Genomic DNA, 19,757 nt, shown 5'->3' with positions numbered 1-19,757 from the left:
TCACAAATGAAAAAATTTTCTTATTTTTAAAGACTGTATATCTGATTGTGTAGATGTACCACATTGTCTTTATCCATTCATCCATTGATGGACACTTAGGTTGCTTCCATAACTTGGCTATTGTGAAAAATCTTAAAATAAGTATGGGACTACCAATGTCTGCTTGACATATCAATTTCAGTTTTTTTGGATATATACCCAGAAGCAGGATTGCTAGATCATATGGTATTTTTAGTTTTTTAAGAAACCTCCATACTATTTTCCAAAATGGCAGTACTAATTTGCATTCCCAGCAGCGGTATACACAGATTACCTTCTCCTCATATCCTCACCAACACTTTTTTTTTTTTTGACATTACTAGCTATTCTAACAGGCATGAGGTGATATCTCATTGTGTTTTTAATTTGCGTTTCCTTGGTGATTAGAGATGCTTATCATTTTTCATATATCCAGTTGGCATCCATCTCTCTTATTTTGAGGAATGTCTGCTCAGATACTTTTACTAGCTTTTGATTGAGTTTTCTTACTGTTGAGTTGTTTTAATTCCTTATATATTTTGGGTATTCGCCCCTTATCAGATGTATGGTTTATGATTGTTTTCTCCTAACACATGGTTTAACTCTTCGCTGTTACTTCTTTCTTTTGCTGTCCATAATCTGTTTCATTCGTTGCAGTCTCATTTCTCTATTTTTGCTTTTGCTGCTTGTGTTTTTGGAGTCCTAGCCAAGAAATCATTGCCCAGGCAAATGTCGAGGAGCTTTTCCCTCCAAAAGTTTCAGGTCTTGTGGTTAACATATTATCTTTTATCCAATTTTAGTTTATTTTTATATATGGTTTGACGTAAGGGTCCAATTTTATTATTCTGCACGTGGATATCCAATATTCCCAACACCATTTATTAAGTAAATTGGAAAGGACAATAAATTGTTGTTTCCCCTTTGCATGCTCTTGGCTGCTTTGTTGAAAATCAGTTGACCGCAAATACTTGGATTTATATTTGGGCTTTTATCTTGTACCATTGTTCAGTGTGTCTGTTTTTTTTTTTTTTTGAGACGGAGTTTCGCTCTTGATACCCAGGCTGGAGTGCAATGGCGCGATCTCGGCTCACCGCAACCTCCGCCTCCTGGGTTCAGGCAATTCTCCTGCCTCAGCCTCCTGAGTAGCTGGGATTACAGGCACGCGCCACCGTGCCCAGCTAATTTTTTTGTATTAGTAGAGACGGGGTTTCACCATGTCGACCAGGATGGTCTCGATCTCTTGACCTCGTGATCCACCCGCCTCGGCCTCCCAAAGTGCTGGGATTACAGGCTTCAGTGTGTCTGTTTTTATGGCAGTACCATGCTGCTTTTTTTCAGTAGTTTTATAATATATTTTGAAGTTATTGTGTTGCCTCCAGCGTTGTTTCTTTTGCCCAAGATTGTTGGCTCTCTAGGACATTATCTGGTTCCATATTAACTTTAGGACTGTTTTCTCTATTTTGCTTAAAAAAAAAAAAATGACATTGGAATTTTGATAGAAATTGTATTCAATTAGTAAATTACTTTGGGTAGTATGAACATTTTAACAATATTGTTTCTACTAATCCATGAATATGGGTTATCTTTCTATTTTTATTTATTTTTGAGAAGGAATCTCACTCTGTCACCCAAGCCAAAGTGCAGTGACACGGTTTCAGCTCATTGCAACCTCTGTCCCCCCCACCCTGGGTTCAAGTGATTCTCCTGCCTCAGCCTCCTGAGTAGCTGGGATTACAGTTGCCTGCCACCATACCCAGCTAATTTTTGTATTTTTAGTAGAGACAGGGTTTCACATGTTGCCCAAGCTGTTCTTGAACTCCTGACCTCGTGATCTACCCACCTCAGCCTCCCAAAGTACTGAGATTACAGGTGTTAGCCAGTGCACCCAGCCAGTATCTTTCCATTTATTTGTGTCTTCTTTAATTTCTTTCATCTATGTTGTATAGTTTTCAGTGTTTAGGCTTTTCATCTATTTCGTTAAATTTGCTTCTATGTATTTTCTTTTTTGATGCTAGTAGACATTGTTTTCTGAATTCCTTTTTTGGATAATCCATTGTTAGTATATTGAAAGAATACTGATTTTTATATGGTGATTTTATAACCTGTAACTTTACTGATTTTGTAAGCTGCAAAATCAACTGTATGTTGCTTTTGCAACCTGCAAATTTATCAGTTCTAAAATATTTTTGTTTTTCTGTATATAAGATCGTGTCATCCGCACACAGAAATTCATATCTTCCTTTCCTGTAAGGATACTTTGGGCTCCTTTTCCTTGTATAATTGCACTGGCTAGGATTTCCAGTGTTGTGTTGAATAGAAAAGTGGTGAATAGGTATCCTTGTCTTACTCCTGATCATAGAGAAAAAGGTTTCAACTTTTCACAAATGAGTATGATGTTAGCTGTGGGCTTATCATATATGGCCTTTTTTGTGTTCAGGTATAATTCTTCTATATTTTTGAGTTTTTATCATGATCAGATGTTGAATTTTGTCAGATGCCTTTTCTGTATCTATGATATTGAGATTATCATGCAGTTTTTGTCCTTCATCTTGTTAATACAGTGTATCACGCTTACTGATTTATATATGTTGAACCATACTTGCATTTCTGGGATAAATACCACTTCATCATGGTGAATGATCTTTTTTAATGTGCCATTGAATTTGGTTTGGTAGTATTTTGTTTAAGATTTTTTCATCCATGTTCATCAGGGATATTGGCCTGTAATTTTCTTTTATTGTAGTCTATTTGTCTGACTTTGGTATCAGGGTGATGCCTCATTGTGAGTTTGGAAGTATTCTATCCTCTTCAATTTTTTATAAGGCTTTGAGAAGGATTGGTTTTACTTTTTCTTTCAGTGTTTGGTATAATTCAGCAGTGAAACCATAAGATCCAGGGGTTTTCTTTTTGGGGAGACTTTTGATTATTTATTCTGTCTCCTTATTCATTATTGGTCTGTTCAGATTTTCTATTTCTTTTTTTCCTGATTTGTTCATAGTCCATTGCATGTTTCTTTGAGCTCATTCATTTCTTCTAGGTTATCCAAGTTGTTGGTATATAGTTGTTCACAGTAGTATATTTTGATTCTTTGTATTTCTGTGGTATGCAGTTATAATGTCTCCTCTTTCATTTCTGATTTTGTTTGAATCATATCTCTTTTTTCTTTGTTAGTCTACCTAACGGTTAGTCAGTTTTTTTTATCTTTTCAAAAACCAACTTTTAGTTCTCTTGACCTTTTCTATTATTTTTCTACTATCTATTTTGTGACTTTTTTCTCTTTATTATTTTCTTCCAAGTTTGGGCTTATTGTTTTTCTAGTTCCTTGAGGTGTAATGTTAGATTATTTATTTGAGATACTCTTTTCTGAAGTAGGCATTTTTTACTAAACACTGTCTTAGGACTACTTTTGCTATATCTCATAAGTTTTGGTATGTTGTGTTTCCATTTTTGTTTGTCACAATGTATTTTTAAACTTCATCTTTGGCCAACTGGTTGTTCAGAAAGATGCTTCATTTCTACATACTTGTGAGTTTCCCAAGATTGTTCCTATTGTTTGTAGTTTCATGCCACTGTGGTCAGAAAAGATACTCAAAATGATTTCAGTCTTCCTAAATTTAAGACTTGTTTTGTGGCCCAACATATAATATGCTCTGAAAAATGTACACTGGAAAAGAATTTATTTTCTGTTTCTGTTGGATGCTGATGCTATAAAATATGTTAGGTCCATTTTTAAAAATCGTAGTTTAAATTGATGTCTCTTTATTGATTTTTCTGTTTAGATGATCCATTGTTGAAAGTGGGGGTAATGAAGTCTACTACTATTATTGTACTGCAGTCTCTCTCTCCTTTCAAATTTATTAATATTTGCTTCATATATTCATGTGCCCCAATGTTTAGTGCAAATATATTTAAAATTGTTATAACTTCTTGATGAACTGAACCCTTTATTGCTATAAAATGATCTTCTTTTTCTCTTTTTATAGCTGTTCACTAAAAGTGTGTCTTGTCTGATAAAAGTATAGCTATCTCCAATCTTTCCGTTTCTATTTGAATGTAGTATCTTTTTCCATCCATTCACTTTTAGTTTGTCCTCAGAGATGAAGTGAGTCTCTTGTACACAACATATACTTGAGTCTTCTAGACACATGATTCTAAACAACTAACCATGTAATAACATAGTCCATGACTGTTAGAACCATGATAGCTAGGCATTTGGCCAGGGGTAGATCCATGTTTCATAGGGCCTGAAGCTGATATAATTTGAGGAATATATTTTAAGAAAAAGGACTTAAATTTTCAGATACAAAATTAGATTCCAGAAAGGACTTCTACAGTTAAGAGGTAATGAACCTTCATTAGCTTCATGGAAAATTCATCTGTGTATCTGGTACATAGTAAACATCCCACAGTTATTTACTGAATAATTTTTGATTAGCTAATATCTGTTGATTAAATCTAATGTTACAATGAGTATGACTACCCTGGTGGTAGCCACTTGCTTGCAATTTCTTCAGTATATTTAGACTTAACAGTACCTTAGCATTAGTTAGTCTAAAGCAGCTTTGCTGCATGTTCATTATTCCTGTATGTGGTAGCCTACTCAGGTAAAAGACATAAAAATGAAATATACAGCTAAGTGGGTTTTATTTTTTTGATTCGTTTAGACTGTGACCATTTCCCGGACATTTGTTATCTTAATCCACTTTCTGCTGCTACAGCAGCATACCACAGACTGGGTAATTTATAAAGAAAACAGATTTATTCAGCTAACAGTTTTAGAGGCTGGAAAGCCCAAGAGCATGGTGCTGGCATCTCATAAGGGTGATTCCATGGTGAAGGATGGAAGGCAGATGTAAGCACGTGAAACAGAGAAAGGAAATTGGGCCAAACTCACTTTTACAACAAACCCATTCTTTTGATAGGTTTCCCACTCGTGTGATAACAATATTAATTTATTCATCATGGCAGAGCTCTGATGACCTAATCCTCTCTTCAGGGCCCCAGTGCAATACCATTACATTGGCAATTAAGTTTCAACACATGTTTTGGTGGGACATTCATATCATAGCACTAAATTGCGTAAATTCAACATTTAAACTAAATTCCCAGGCTAAATCTATTAAAAATTATTTTTAAAATGAAGCCAGAAGATAGCCACTTGAGAGGTGATATAGACACTAGATATGTCTTTCACCAGATCCTAAACCTTAATTAACTCTGTCAGACTGAGGAGCATGGAATTATAGAGATATACTCTTGAATCCATTTTGCCGAAGTCCACATTCAAATATATGAATCATGAGGAGGCCCACAAGTGAATCAGCAAATAAATGGACTGCATAGTATGTTTCCAAACAGATATGAAATTAAGACTTTCATGGTAGAGACATAATATAAATTTAAGAACTATTGAGGTTTGCCCTTTTAGTCAGCACCTGTAGTCCCACCTACTCAAGAGGCTGAAGCAGAAGGTTCACTTGAGCCCAGGAGTTTGAATCTAGCCTGAGCAACAAAGACACAATCTCTTTTATTTTTATGTTTTAATTTGCCGTCTTCAAATAGATGACCACAATTCCCTAGAACTATTTTTAAAAATACAGGGGAGAAATTAGAGAATTAAGGAAGAATATGAAAATGAGAGGGAGAAAATGTTCCAAAAATAATTTTTGACCACAGATCTTATAGCCCACACTTACAGCACTTCTAAACATAAAGTACTTATAATGGTAACTCACAAACAGAATGATCTATATATGGGTATGCTTCTTTTCTTTGGTTTATGTGGCTGTATATCAGTGTTCTATAGTTTCAAAATTAACTAGAATAAGTTTTAGATATTCTTGACCATTTGTTTTGACATATTAATTTTAAGATCAACTTAGCAAGTTGAGGGGATTTTGATTAGAACTCCACTGAATTTTACAGAATATTTTGGGTCAAAATCGAAATCTTTAAACATGTGTAGTCTTCCTAGATATAAGCATGTGTATGTCTGTATTTTAATCAGATGGTCATTTATGTTCTTTAGGAATGGTCTTCTCAAATGTATTGCATATCCTTTACTTTCAATAATGTATTGCATGTCCTTTGCTTCTCAAATGTATTGCATGTCCTTTGCTTTCAATAATGAATCAAATACAAATTTTGTCAAGGAACAGAAAATAGGGAAAGCTACTTAACTCACGTTGTAAGGCCAGTGTAATCTTTATGCCGGTCAAGGGCAGTCCAAGTAAAGTCACAGACAAAATGCAAAAATCTTAAATAAGTTGAAAAAAGTATATATATTCAACTTATCAAATTATTCTCTGACTGTAAGGGTCTATTATGAAAGTAACATGCTATTCTTGGATTAAAAAGTAAAAACCACATGATTATTTTGATTGTACATTTAAGTTGTTTCCAATTTTTCACTGTTATAAACAATGCTTTAATTACCTATCTTGGACACTGTCCATCATTTCCTTAGGAAGATTTACCAAAAGTACCTTTTAAATTATGATAATATTGTTAAAATACAGGGCCAGCAAACTTTTTCTACAAAGGACCAGTTAGCAAATATTAGAGCTCTGTGGGCCAAGAGGCAAAACTGAAGTTATTATGTAGGTACTTGTATAACAAGATAGAAAATGAATTTTCATAAATCTTTATTGATGAAATTAAAAGAGTACAAATTTTGTGATACAGCTCTACATATGTGAAGAATGGAATCCTTTTCAGAGGAGGTAATATTTCACTTAGTTGGGTTTGAAAGCTGGTGTTTCCTATCATCAAAATCTTTAGCCTAACGTTCATCTGTTAATGCTGATCTACAATGAGATTTTACATATTTCACCTTTGAAAATGTCTTTCCACATAGATAAGTATTGCCGAATACTGATATCAATCCATGAGTATATGCTTTTAATTGAGTATATTCACAGACTGGCAGGCAGTTTTAGAATTCTATTAGCTAAAAGGCTAGAATGCCTTTTAGCATGTCATTACATTGCAAATCACTTCCAATTAAAGTTCCTCAATTGCACAGTTAAATGGATTTTGGAATATGTAAATTTCCTTTCCACTTGCATCAAGGTCTGAAAAACACTGCTGTAGTTTGAAATCAGAAAATATATTGCTGGGAATTTTTGTAGGAATGGAGATATTGCCATATATATATATATATATATACACACACACACACACACACACACACACACACACACACACACATACATACATAAAACTTTTGACAGTGCAGGAAGTATGTAATGCAGCCTGACATTACTTGCAATTCAAACAATGTTCTCGATAAAATGACTTTTTCACAGTATGTTTCACATATAAGTTTCACATAGAAGCACTGTTTTACTTTGTAACTTTAGCCTGAAACCTTTTCAAATCTGCAGCAAAAGCTAATTTCAAAGCCACTCAAGAGTTCAATAGCAGTGACTGAGCACAGTTCTTCCAACCATTAAAAAAGTAAAAACCATTTTTAACTAGAGGACTATATAAGAAGCAGGCTAGATTTGACCCATAGCTTACTGACCCTTGCACTATAAAGTCTTAACCAATTATATTCCCAGTAAATGTTACATGCCTGTTTTCCCCAAACTTTGCAACCTGAAATTATTATTTACTTTTAAAGATTTCTCCAATTTGAAATTACATTTTTCAGCTTGCATTTATTTGCATAAGGTCACATATCTTTTAATGATTATAAGCCATTTACATTTATTCACTGTAAACTGGTTTTTCATATTCTTTTCCCATTTTTATTTCAATAAAATTTTCATTCCAACAATCGTTCTGTGTACCAAAAAGAGTTCTAAATCCTTTTTAGTGGCTCTACTTACTTGTTCAGTATTACCTTTCACTGCTTTCTCCCACACATCCAACACTCTTTCCATATCGAAAGATCTGCCATTGCCTGAGAGAGTTGTGTTTTCTCAAGCTTCTCTGCATATCTGCACCAGGTGTCATTCATTCACTGTCACTCACCTTTTCTCCATTTTACCCCTCTTAGAGTAACTCTTCTTATTCACCCTTGGAGACTCCGATCAGATATCAGTTCCTCTTTGGCTCCACAGCACTCTGCAAATATGTGCTATAAAATCTATCAAACTTTTACGTAATTAACTATTGGTTTACAGTGGTCTGTCTCCCCACTGGGCACATAGGTTTTTGAGATACAGTATTATAATTGATGGCCATACTCCAAATCAGTGCCCAGCACATAGTAGATACTAATTATTTAAGTGAGTTCAAAATGCTAATAATATTATAACAAATATATGCCAGACACAGTAACACATCTGTTTAGTATCCTTTGTATTGTACTTAGCATGATGTACAATTAAAATTTGAAGACGAACTCTCAGATATTGTCTTACCAAAGAAAAATAACAATTAACATTTTTATTCCCTAACAAAACTGAGTATGTCAAACACTTTATTAAAAACTTGTATTTTCTCTCACAGCTTAAAATAATTTATTTAAATATTTGCCTTTAGTTATAGCTGTGATCTCCAATTCAGAAAAATTTGCTTATACTAGAAAACTAAGAATCTTAAAATGTAGAAAAGAATATTTACAAACTGTTTCTATTTTGTAATCTGAACAATAAGTTTCTTTCAAAATCTTCTTTGTAACTTGAGCAAGATTCATTTTGGATCAATTTTTTATTTTGCTTTATTTCCTCAGGATATTCATTATCTTGCACTAGATAAAGGTGAATTGGCACTAGCTGAAGTGGCAAGAAAAAGAGCTAGTGACATTGATGCAGAATCAATAACCTCTGGAGTGGGTAAGAATTAATGCTATTTTTAAGTGCTTTTATTTTAATCAGTGCTTAGTATCATTTCTATTTGGAGGACATGGTTGGTTAATTTGAATTACTTTCTTTGTAAAGACAGTGCCTTATAAAAAGAAGAATTAAGACTTGACAAACAGTACAATGTCGATACACAAATTGGAATTGTGTTTATATGAAAATTTATATTCAGTGATTACAATAGTCATCATTTATCAAAAAGTCAAAAGGATATTGTTCTTTTCATAAGATTTTCAGAGAAAGAGCTTAATATTATCATTAGTACTATTATTAAAACTAACCAACACAGAAATTTATGTAATCCTTTGTTTATACATAGACATGTCATTTCTCAAAAGAATTCCCTCCTATATCAGGCAAAGTATTTCATATGGGATTTCGGATTTGATGGGTGATCTGTTTTTGTTTAGAAGCTGCTAGAATCATTTTAAACTGTAGTATTCTAAAGAAGACAGATCAGAAGCCTTAGAATGAATTTAAAAGTTCATTTAAACTTTATAATATAAAAAATGAAAGTTTAAAAAAATCGTAATATCAACACTAATATCTTTTTTAATTCAGTTTATCTAATGCAACTAAGTTGGGCGATATTGATACTTAGAAATCCAATTCCTTTTCTTCCTATTTATTATTCCTAATTTAGGCAAAGAACCCTCAGGATTGTACTAGAATTCATTTTTCTGTGAAACTCCTCTGAAACAAAGAAGTTTTAATAATATTTCCACTTTGTAAGTGCTTGAAAAACTTTTTACAAGCCTCTCCATTGATAGATCTTGTGCTTTGTTTTTGTAATGCTGTTTGTATCCAAAGAGACCAGTTGTCAGCTTCTCTCATACACCACCATGTAGATCCAATTTTCAAGGTGGTACTGAATGATTCAAAACCATTTCATCAGGGTAGCTGTAAACCTGGATACCAGGGCTCTCAGGTACTAGCAAGATAATTCCATTCTCCTTCCCCCATCCTGAAGGAGTTCCAAATTGATTATACCAGTTTCATATCTCCATTTCTAATGGATAAGGAATACTCGCTATTAATGCAATATTAGATAAGAATAACTGTAACTGACCTATCACCACATTTTGTTACTTGCTAGGGAGGGATATTACTGTGTCTACTAATAATAATAATAGCAACTAATATTTATTGAATGCTAAGTTACAGATATCAACTAATTTTCACTACAACTCTGTGAAGTAAGTACAACTTACATTTGTTATGAGAAGTCACTAATAACTAAATGATGAAAGCATACCATGTTTATAGGAATGATGATGTTATATAATGGGGATACAAATATCCTCCATCCCTATCCCTCTAGCCATTTAGGAAAACACAGTAAGAAGTCATAGCCAGTTGTCTGGAAATTTTCCTTAGTTGTCCTGTACCCTGCCTTTTCTACCAGGGTATCAGATATAATGAAGGCCATCTTTGCATTTTAAAGTTATTTCAAATTAGTAAGAGTGAAAGAGAATGTGAAGAGATTATGACAAAATTTCAGCAAAACAAAGAAACTCCTTGATTCACCAAAATGCATCTCATTCCCTGTGTATTATCTTATGAGGTTACCATGGTCAGTGGATAATTCCTAGCCAGAAAGCTTAGCGTACCCACTTTGAGCCCTGCATCATTTCCAGCAAATATGTTTTCACTGATACCCTGTGACTTCCCTTTTCTCAGCCTTGTCTCAGGCCTCAGCCTTTGACCTAGATTACTATGTTTTGACAAAGATACTATTAAATAACATCAGTAACTTTCAGGAGATTGCCCTATTAGATGAATGTTCTACTCTACTTTTGTTGCAGAAACCTGTGTGATTCTCACTCATAATTCTAAGTGGAATAGGAAAGAATGTCTGGTTTCCTCATCATGGTCTCTGCCTAGTTCTTTTTGTAGTCTGCATCATGCTGGGGAAAGCTAATTTTCTCTCAAATTCCCTCTATTTAATTCAGCTATTCTCTTAAACTTATCCCAAAGCTGAAAGTTATTAAATTTTTGGCTTTCAAAGTGGTTCTTTGATGCAAGCAAGAAGCCAAATTATGTAAGACAGCGAAAGAGTATGTAAGTAGTTCCATTTACATGGGAGAGTCTCTAAAAAAGCATCAGACATAAATGCTGTCACTACAGTTAAAAGCAAGAGTTGCCAAAGGAAAAGCTGGATGATGATAATCTGAACAATTTGGTAATTTTTAAAACTTTTTATTGAAGTCCAACATGCATACAGAAAAGTGCACAAAACATAACTGTGTGACTCAATGAATTTCACAAAGTGAACACATCCTTGTTAACAGTATCCTAACCAATAAACGCATGTTACCAGGACCCCAGAAGCCTTCCTGTATCTACTTTAAGATGCTATAATCTTAGCCCAGCTCTCCAGAATTGTAACATTATAGACTAGTTTTGCCTTTTATCAAACTTAAAATAAATAGATTCATACCTATATTCTTTTGTATTTGGCTCCCTTTATTCAACATTGTCAATCTGAGCATCTTTCATATTGTTGGATATAGATATAGTTTTTCTACTCTTAATGCTGTATAACAGTATTCCAGGCCAGGCACGGTGGCTCATGCCTGTAATCCCAGGACTTTGGGAGGCTGAGGTGGGCAGATGACAAGGTCAAGAGATCAAGACCATCCTGGCCAACATGGTGAAACCCCATCTCTACTAAAATACAAAAATTAGCTGGGCATGGTGTTGTGCACCTATAGTCCCAGCTAGCTCAGGAGGCTGAGGAGGCTGAGGCAGGAGAATTGCTTGAACCTGGGAGGTGGATGTTGCAGTGAGCCGAGATCACACCACTGCATTCTAACCTGGCGCCTGGCAACAGAGCAAGACTCTGTCTCAAAAAAACAGAACAGAAAAACAATATTCCAATGTATGAATGTACTACAATTTATTCTACTTTAGACGGATATTTGGGTTGTTTCAAGTTTGCAGCTAATGTGAATAGTGTTGCTATGAACATTCTTATGTATGTTTTTTAATGGACATAGGTACACAGATCTGTTGGATTGTTCTTAGAAGCAGAATTCCTGTGACATAGGAAATGTGTAGCCTTAGCTACTTCCAGTAGCCACTTCCAGTTTTCCAAAGTAGTTGTTAACAATTTCCCTTCTCACCAGCAGTATGTAAGAGTCCCAGTTTTGGCCATCCTTACTGATGCTTGATATTGTCTCTCTTTTTCATTTTAGCCTTTCTGGTGAAAAAGGTATTGTAATTTTGTATATGTGACAGTATAATGCATACACTGTTTCTGGACCATGTTCTATTTTATTAGTCTGTTTGTCTATATTTGCACAAATATCTCACTGCTTTAAGCAACTCTGGTTGTAAATGTTATTATCTGGTAGTGCAAATTACCCAGCTTTGTTCTCTAAGATAGACTTGGCTGTTTTTCCATATAAGTCTCAAAATTGGCTTATACCCTGACTCAATCAAGAAAAAACAAAAAAAACAGTAGTGGCTGAAATTCTGGTTAGAATCTCATTTAATCCATAGATAAATTTGGGCTGAACTGATTTCTTTATAATATTGTTTTCCAATCCATGAATATGATATATCTCTCCATTTATTTAGGTCTTCTCTATTTCTTATGAAAAATGTTTTGTAGTTTTCACAGTAGTGGTCTTCCACATCTTCCTTTAGATTTAAGTATTTCTTTTTCTCTTTTGTATGTAGCAATCTTACTTTAAAATTTCATTTTCTGTTTTATTTCTGGTATATATATAATTGACTATTGTATATATTGACCTTATATCCTGCAAAAAATGATAAATTCACTTATTAATGCCAACAGTTTGTAAATTCTTTTGAATTTTCTGCATCCCAATGATGTCATCTGGAAATGTGTTAGTCTCTTTGCATTGCTATAAAGGAATACCTGAGACTGAGCAATTTATAAAGTAAAACGGTTTATTTTGGCTCAAGGTTCTTCAGGCTATATGAGAAGTTTGGTGCTGGCTTCTGCACCTGGTGAGGCCTCAGGAAGCTTCAAATCATGACAGAAGGTAAAGGGGGAGCTGCCAGATCACATGGTAAGAGAGGGAGAAAGAGAGAGAGGAGGAGGACCCAGCCTCCTTTAAACAACTAGCTCTCATGTGAACTCACAGAGCAAGAACTCACTTCTTGCCATGGGGAGGGCACCAAGGCATTTAAGAGGGATCTGCCTCCATGACCCAAATGCATCCCACCAGGCCCCACCTCCAGCATGGAGGATTACATTTCAATAAGAGATTTGGAGGGGACAAACATCCAAACCATATCTGCAAATAAGGACATTTTAATTCCTTCCTTTCTAGTTCTTAGGCCTTTTACTTCGCTTTCCTTATTACTGCACTGACTAGAACCTCTAGTATAACGATAAGTAGAAGTTGTGACAGGCATTATTTTCTATTTCTTGATTCTTAGGGAAAGCTTTTTTTTATTTCTTTTTTACCGTGTAGCTTAGATGTGTAGGGAAAGCTTTCAGTAATTCACCAGTTAGTGTAAAGTTTTCTCCAGATTTTTAATAAACCTTTTATTCATATTAACAAAGTTCCCTTCAATAACTAGCTTGCTAAGAGTTTCTATCATGAATAGGTATTGAATTTTATCAATACTTTTTCTTTGCCTGTCAAGATTATCATATGATCTTTCACCTTTGTTCTATTAATATAGTGAATTGCATTGATTTTCAAATGGCAAACCTAGCATTCCAGAATAAATACTTCTTAATTGTGATGATATATTTTTACATATTGCTGGATTTCATTTATTATTTTTAAATTTTGGCATTTACGTTCATGAGGGATCAATCTATAAATGGTTTCATTTCAATATCTCTGTCTAGTTTTGATATCTAGATTATTTTGACCTAATGCCTAAATGTCAAACATTCTAGAAAGCATACATTTGAACATGTAATAGTACTTTATGATTCAGTTATTTATATATGGCATATGTAACACTTCTTACAACTTAAAAATTTTACATTAATCTTCACTGTTTTAATGTGAATATTTTGGTTGGAACATTGTATTATATTTTAGTAAAATATTATCATTGGATGGAACTGAGTAAAGAGACATGGGATTTCCCAATATTTCTTACAACTGCATATTATATAATTATCTTTAAAAGTTTAATTTTAAAAGTTTATACTAATGTAGTGTCCTATGTTAAGTGCTGTAATAAACATTACCTTATTTGTTCCCTCAACTTAGCTCTAAAGGAGAAACTACTCTATTGGTGAATTTTTTTAGAAGCTTTTAAAATAATTTCAACTTTTATTTTAGATTTGGGGGCATATGTGCAGGTTTGTTACATGGGTATATTTCATAATGCTAAGATTTGGGGTATGAATGATCTCCATCACCCAGGTAGTAAGCAATAGTACCCAACAAGTAGCTTTTCAGCCCTTGCTCCTCTCCCTTCTGTTGGTTCTCAGCATTTATTATTCCTATCTTTATGTCCATGTGTACTTAATGCTTCACTCCCACTTACATGTGAGAATATGTGGTATTTGGTTTTCTGTTCCTGAGTTAATTCACTTACAATACTGGCTTCCAGCTATATCCATGTTGCTGCAAAGGATGTGATTTTAGTCTTTTTTATGGCTGTATAGTTTTGTGTGGTGTATAAGTACTACATTTTCTTTATTCAATCCATCATTGATGGGTTCCTAGGTTGATTCCATGTCTTTGCTATTGTGAGTAGTGATGTGATGAACATACAAGTGCATGTGTCTCTTTGGCAGAACAATTTATTTTCCTTTGGGTATATACCTAGAAATAGGATCAATGGGTTGAATGATAATTCTGAGTTTTTGAGGAATCTCCACTGTTTTCCACAGTGGCTGAATTAATTTACATTCCCAACAGCAGTGTATAAGCATTCCCTTTTCTCCACAACCTCAAAACATATGTTACTTTCTGACTTTTTAACAAAAGCCACTCTGACTGGTATGAAATGGTATCTCATTGTGATTTCGATTTGCTTTTCTTTGATTAGTTATATTGGGCATTTTTTCATGTTTGTTGGCCGCTTATATGCCTGCTTTTGAGAAATGTCTGTTCACATCATTTGCATGCTTTTTAATGGGCTTGTTTTTATCGTGTTGATTTTAAGTTCTTCTTAGATTCTGCTTATTAGTCCTTTGTTGAATGCATAGCATAGTTTGCAAATATTTTCTCCCATTCTGTAGGTTGTCTGCTTACTTTGTTGATAGTTCCTTTTGCTGTGCAGAAGCTTTTTGGTGTAATTAGGCCCCAATTCTCAAATTTTGTTATTGTTGCATTTATTTTTCAAGACTTAATCATAAATTTTTTACCAAGGCCAGTGTCCAGAAGGATATTTCCTAGGTTTTCTTCTAAGATTCCTATATGGTATGAGATCATACATTTAATTATTTAATCAATCTTAAGTTAATTTTTGTATATGGTGAAAGGTGGGGATCTAATTTCATTCTTCCACATATGGCTAGCAAGCTACTCCAGCACCATTTATTGGATAGAGTGTCCTTTCCCAACTTCTTTTCTTGACTGTCAAAGATCAGATGCTTGTAGGTGTGTGGCTTTATTTCAGAGTTCTCTTATTTTGTTACATTGGTCTCTGTGTCTGTTTTTGTACCAGTACCATGCTGTTTTGGTTACTGCAGACTTGTAGTATAGTTTGAAGTTGAGTAATGTGATGCCTCCAACTTTGTTCTTTATGCTTAGGATTGCTTTGGCCATCTGGGCTCTTTTTTGGTTCCATATGAATTTTAGAATAGTTGTTGTGCCATTTGAATGAAAATTGACCTTGGTAGTTTGATAGATACAGAGTTGAATCTGTAGATTGCTTTGGGCAGTATGGACATTTTAATGATATTGATTCTTCCAGTCCATGCATGTGGAAGTTTTTCCATTTGTTTGTGTCATCTGTGATTTCTTTCAGCAGTATTTTATAGTTCATTCACTTCCATGGTTAGGTGTATTCCTATGTATTTTATTTTGTTTGTGTGTGGCTATTGTAAGTGGGATTATGTTCTTGACTTGGCTTTAGGCTTGAATGTTATTGGTTCAAACCAATGTTGTATGTTGATTTTGTATCTGAAACTTTACAGAAGTCATTTATCAGGTCGAGGAGTCTTCTGGTGAAGTCTGTAGGGTTTTTTAGGTACAGAATCATATCATCAGCAAAGAGAGATAATTCAACTTCCTCTTTTCCTATTTGGATGCCTTTTATTTCTTTCTCTTCTGATTTTTTTGGCTAAGACTTCCAGTACTTTTTTGAACGGGAATGATGAGTGTAGGCATCTTTGTCTTATTCTTGTTCTTATGGGGAATGCTTCCAGTTTTTGCCCATTCAGTATGATGTTGGCTGTGGGTTTGTCATAGATGGTTCTTATTATTTTGAGGTCTGTTCCTTCTATGCCTAGTTGGTTGAGGGTTTTGTATCAGGAAGGATGTTAGATTTTATCAAAGGCTTTTTCCATGTCTATTGAGATGATCATATGGTTTTTGTCTTTAATTCTGTTCCGGTGGTGAATCATGCTTATTGATTTGCATATGTTGAACCAACCTTTCATCCCAGGAATAAAAACCTGCTTGATCATGGTGAATTAACTTTTTGATTTGCTGCTGGATTCAATGTATTTTGTTAAGGATTTTTGCATGTATGTTCATTCATCAGGCATATTGGCCTGTGGTTTTCTTTTTTCATTGTGTCTTTGCCAGGTTTTGGTATCAGGGTGGTTCTGGCTTCATAGAATGAGTTATGAAGGAGTTCCCTCCTACCTGATTTCTGGAATAATTTCAGTAGGATGAGTACAAGTTCTTCTTTGAACATCTGGTTTAATTCAGCTGCGAATCCATCTGGGCCAGTGCTTTTTTGATTGGTAGCCTTTTTATTATTGATTCAATTTCATAACTTGTTGATACTGTTCTGTTCAGGGTTTCACTTTCTTTCTGGCTCAGTCTTGGGAGATTGTGTGCTTCCAGGAATTTATCTATTTGCTCTACATTATCTAGTTCATGTACCTGAGGTGTTTGTATTATTTTCTGAGGATCTTTTGTATATCTGTGGAATCATTGATAGTGTTACCTTTGTCATTTCCGATGGTGCTTATTTAATCATCCTTTTTCCTTTGTTATCCAACTTGTCTGTCATTTCTGTTTATCCTTTCAAGGTATATAGACTTTTGGTTTTGTTCATTCTTTGTGTGGGATTTTGGATCTCAAGTTCATTTTTTTCTGCTCTGATATTAGTTATTTTCTTCTGCTATCTTTGGGTTTGGTTTATTCTTGTTTTTCTAGTTCCTCTAGGTGTGATGTTAGGTTGTTAATTTGAGATCTAACTTTTTGATGTAGGCCTTTAGTGCTATAAACTTGTGGAGAGATCTTTTTTGTATAGGCAGTGAAATGAGGTGACAGTGGAATTGCTCCATAAATTGTAAAAAATTGAGAGCCACTGCTCTATAGCAATTCTAATCTATTTGCTATGGATTTAGTCCCCAGATTTGACTCCTTAATACAGTAGCGCCATAAAATACTCAGTAAAATAAAATAAAATATGTATAGCTAAATACTTGAAGGATATATTAAGACAAACTAATTTCTTTAAAAATTTCTGGTGTACATTAAATATTCTCAGAAATTACAAACTTAACTATTTGTTTATCTTAACATTTCCAAAAATTGTGACCATACAACCCTCATGTTTCTCCTCATTCCAGGCAATAGGTATAAATTCATAAAACTTGAAGTTTTTAGAATTCACTAGGGGAAACTTATAGCTTAATTGCACAGCTGTAAATCTTTATCCTTGCTAACAGGTTTAGCATGATGGTTCTAGCTATTTAAATAATAATCATTCATAGAGGTAAAGAATTCAGACATGTATACTGTTACTATAGTAGTACCCCCTTATCTGCTAATTTCCTTTCTGTGGTTTCAATTACCTGCAGTCAGCCACATTCCAAAAATAGTATATGGAAAATTCCAGAAATAAATAATTCATAAGTTTTAAAATGTGTACTATGAGGTAGTGTGACAAAATCTCACACGATTCTATTTTGTCTTGTCCAGGATGTGAATGCCTTTGTCCAGTGTACCTACACTGTATATGCTACCTGCCCATAAGTCACTTAGCAGCCATCTTGATTATCAGATGGACTGTAATGGTGTAGCAGTGCTTGTATTTAAGCAAGCTGTATTTTACTTAATAATGACTCCAAAGCACAAGAGTAGTGATGCTGGCAATTCAAATATACCAAAGAGATGCACTTTATGGTCCTCTCATTGAGTAAAAAGGTGAAAGTTCTCAACTTAATAAGGATAGAAATCATATGCTGAGCTTGCTAATATCTATGGTACATATGAATCTTCCGTTCATGAAATTGTGAAGAAGGAAACAGAAATTTGCGAGTTGTGCTGTTGCACCTCAAACTGTAAAAGTTGCGTGTGATAAGTGCTTAGTTATGATGGAAAAGTCATTAAATTTGCAGATGAAAGACACAAACAGAAAAGTGTTCCAACTGACAGCCATCCGATTCGGTAATATCTGCTATTTCAAGCATCCACTGGAGGTCTTTGAACATATACCCCATGGATAAAGGAAGACTACCATACCTAGAAAATTCCTCTCCCCTCAACCTCTTCCTTCTTTCAGTTCCACACTCTATGAGTGTCATTCAGCAAAATTTCAGAATAGGAAGCTCTTTGTCCTTGTTACCCCACAGTTACATAAAAAATCAGAGGTAAAGACATGTGCAGCTGGTAATGTCTCAGACTTTCTTGCCAAAACTGGAAATATTAAATAAGCATCTTCATAAGGGGTTATATTGTCAAAAGTCATGACCACTGTAGAGGCTAGATAAAACATCTTCATTAGGTATTAACTATGCTACAGGCATTGTCTAAAGAACTTGCCATAGAACACCTTGGTATGCAGGAGTCAAACATCCATTATCATGGTAGTTTTGCTTCAAGATGACATCACAGTTGCCATGCAACAGGCTATTTTCTTATAGAAACTAACGCATTCAAAAGCAACCATGTATACAGGGGAATTGAGAAAGCCACACACAGGCCCAGTCAGCATACATTTCAGAAAAGACCTGAGAAGACCATAAGCTTTTACCTCAGGCCAATTCTTATGTTTAGAGCAAACCTCGCTAATTAGTGGGACTGTCCCAGCACACAGCTAGCCTGCAAAGACTGGGAGAGATGACTTTTTCAAATGCCCAGTTTCACACACACACTCACCCCACAAGGCATACAAAGAAACAGGAAAACATGGCCCATTCAAAGGAACAAAATTAATTGGTAGAAACCAACCCTGAGAAAGCACAGACATCTTACTAACTAGGCAGTCTTTAAAACAACTGCCTTAAATATGTTCAAAGAGCCAAAGGAGACCATACAAAGAGCTAAAGGATATCAAAAAAATAAAAGAACAAAATGAGAATATCAACAAAGAGAAATTATAAAAAGGAACCAAACAAATTCTGAAGCAACTGAAAAGTCCAATAACTAGATTTAAAAATTTACTAGAGAAGTTCAACTGCAGGTTTGAGTAAGCAGAAGAAGAAAATTGGCCAACTTTATGATACAGTATTTGAAATTATCAATACTAAGGACCAAGAAGAATTAAGAAAAGTGAAGTAAACCTATGAGATTTATGGGACATCATCAAATATACCAGTATATACATTATGGGAGAAGAGAGAAGAGAAGTAGTAGAAGAGAGATAGGATCAGAAAGATTATTTCAATTCTAAAGACAAAGCAGAATTAAGAAAAGTAAACTAAACCTATGAGATTTATGGGACATCATCAAATACACCAATATATACATTACGGGAGTCCCAGAAGGGGAAGAGAGAAAGGATCGGAAAGATTATATGAAGAAATAATGAACAAAACCCTCTCAAATTTGAGGAAATGCATGGATCCACAAATCCAAG

General features: G+C 34.4%; 1 protein-coding gene across 10 annotated transcripts in view; it reads left to right on the top strand.

Annotated features, from left to right (window-relative positions):
* The window catches only part of WDPCP (WD repeat containing planar cell polarity effector), a 783,785-nt gene that overhangs the window by 620,779 nt on the left and 143,249 nt on the right, over positions 1-19,757 (top strand). For all 10 annotated transcript variants that reach the window (XM_064364171.1, XM_064364170.1, XM_064364169.1 and 7 more), the window contains one exon: positions 8,699-8,801. In XM_064364171.1, the coding sequence (XP_064220241.1) occupies positions 8,699-8,801 (103 nt within the window). The remainder of the gene's footprint in view (positions 1-8,698; positions 8,802-19,757) is intronic.

The sequence above is a fragment of the Aotus nancymaae genome, unplaced genomic scaffold, assembly GCF_030222135.1.
Source record: "Aotus nancymaae isolate 86718 unplaced genomic scaffold, 86718_ANA_hifiasm-v0.15.2.pri h1tg000057l, whole genome shotgun sequence".
Taxonomy (NCBI): Eukaryota; Metazoa; Chordata; class Mammalia; order Primates; family Aotidae; genus Aotus; species Aotus nancymaae.
The sequence above is the reverse complement of the archived record's forward strand: the minus strand, read 5'-3'. Positions and strand labels throughout refer to the sequence as shown.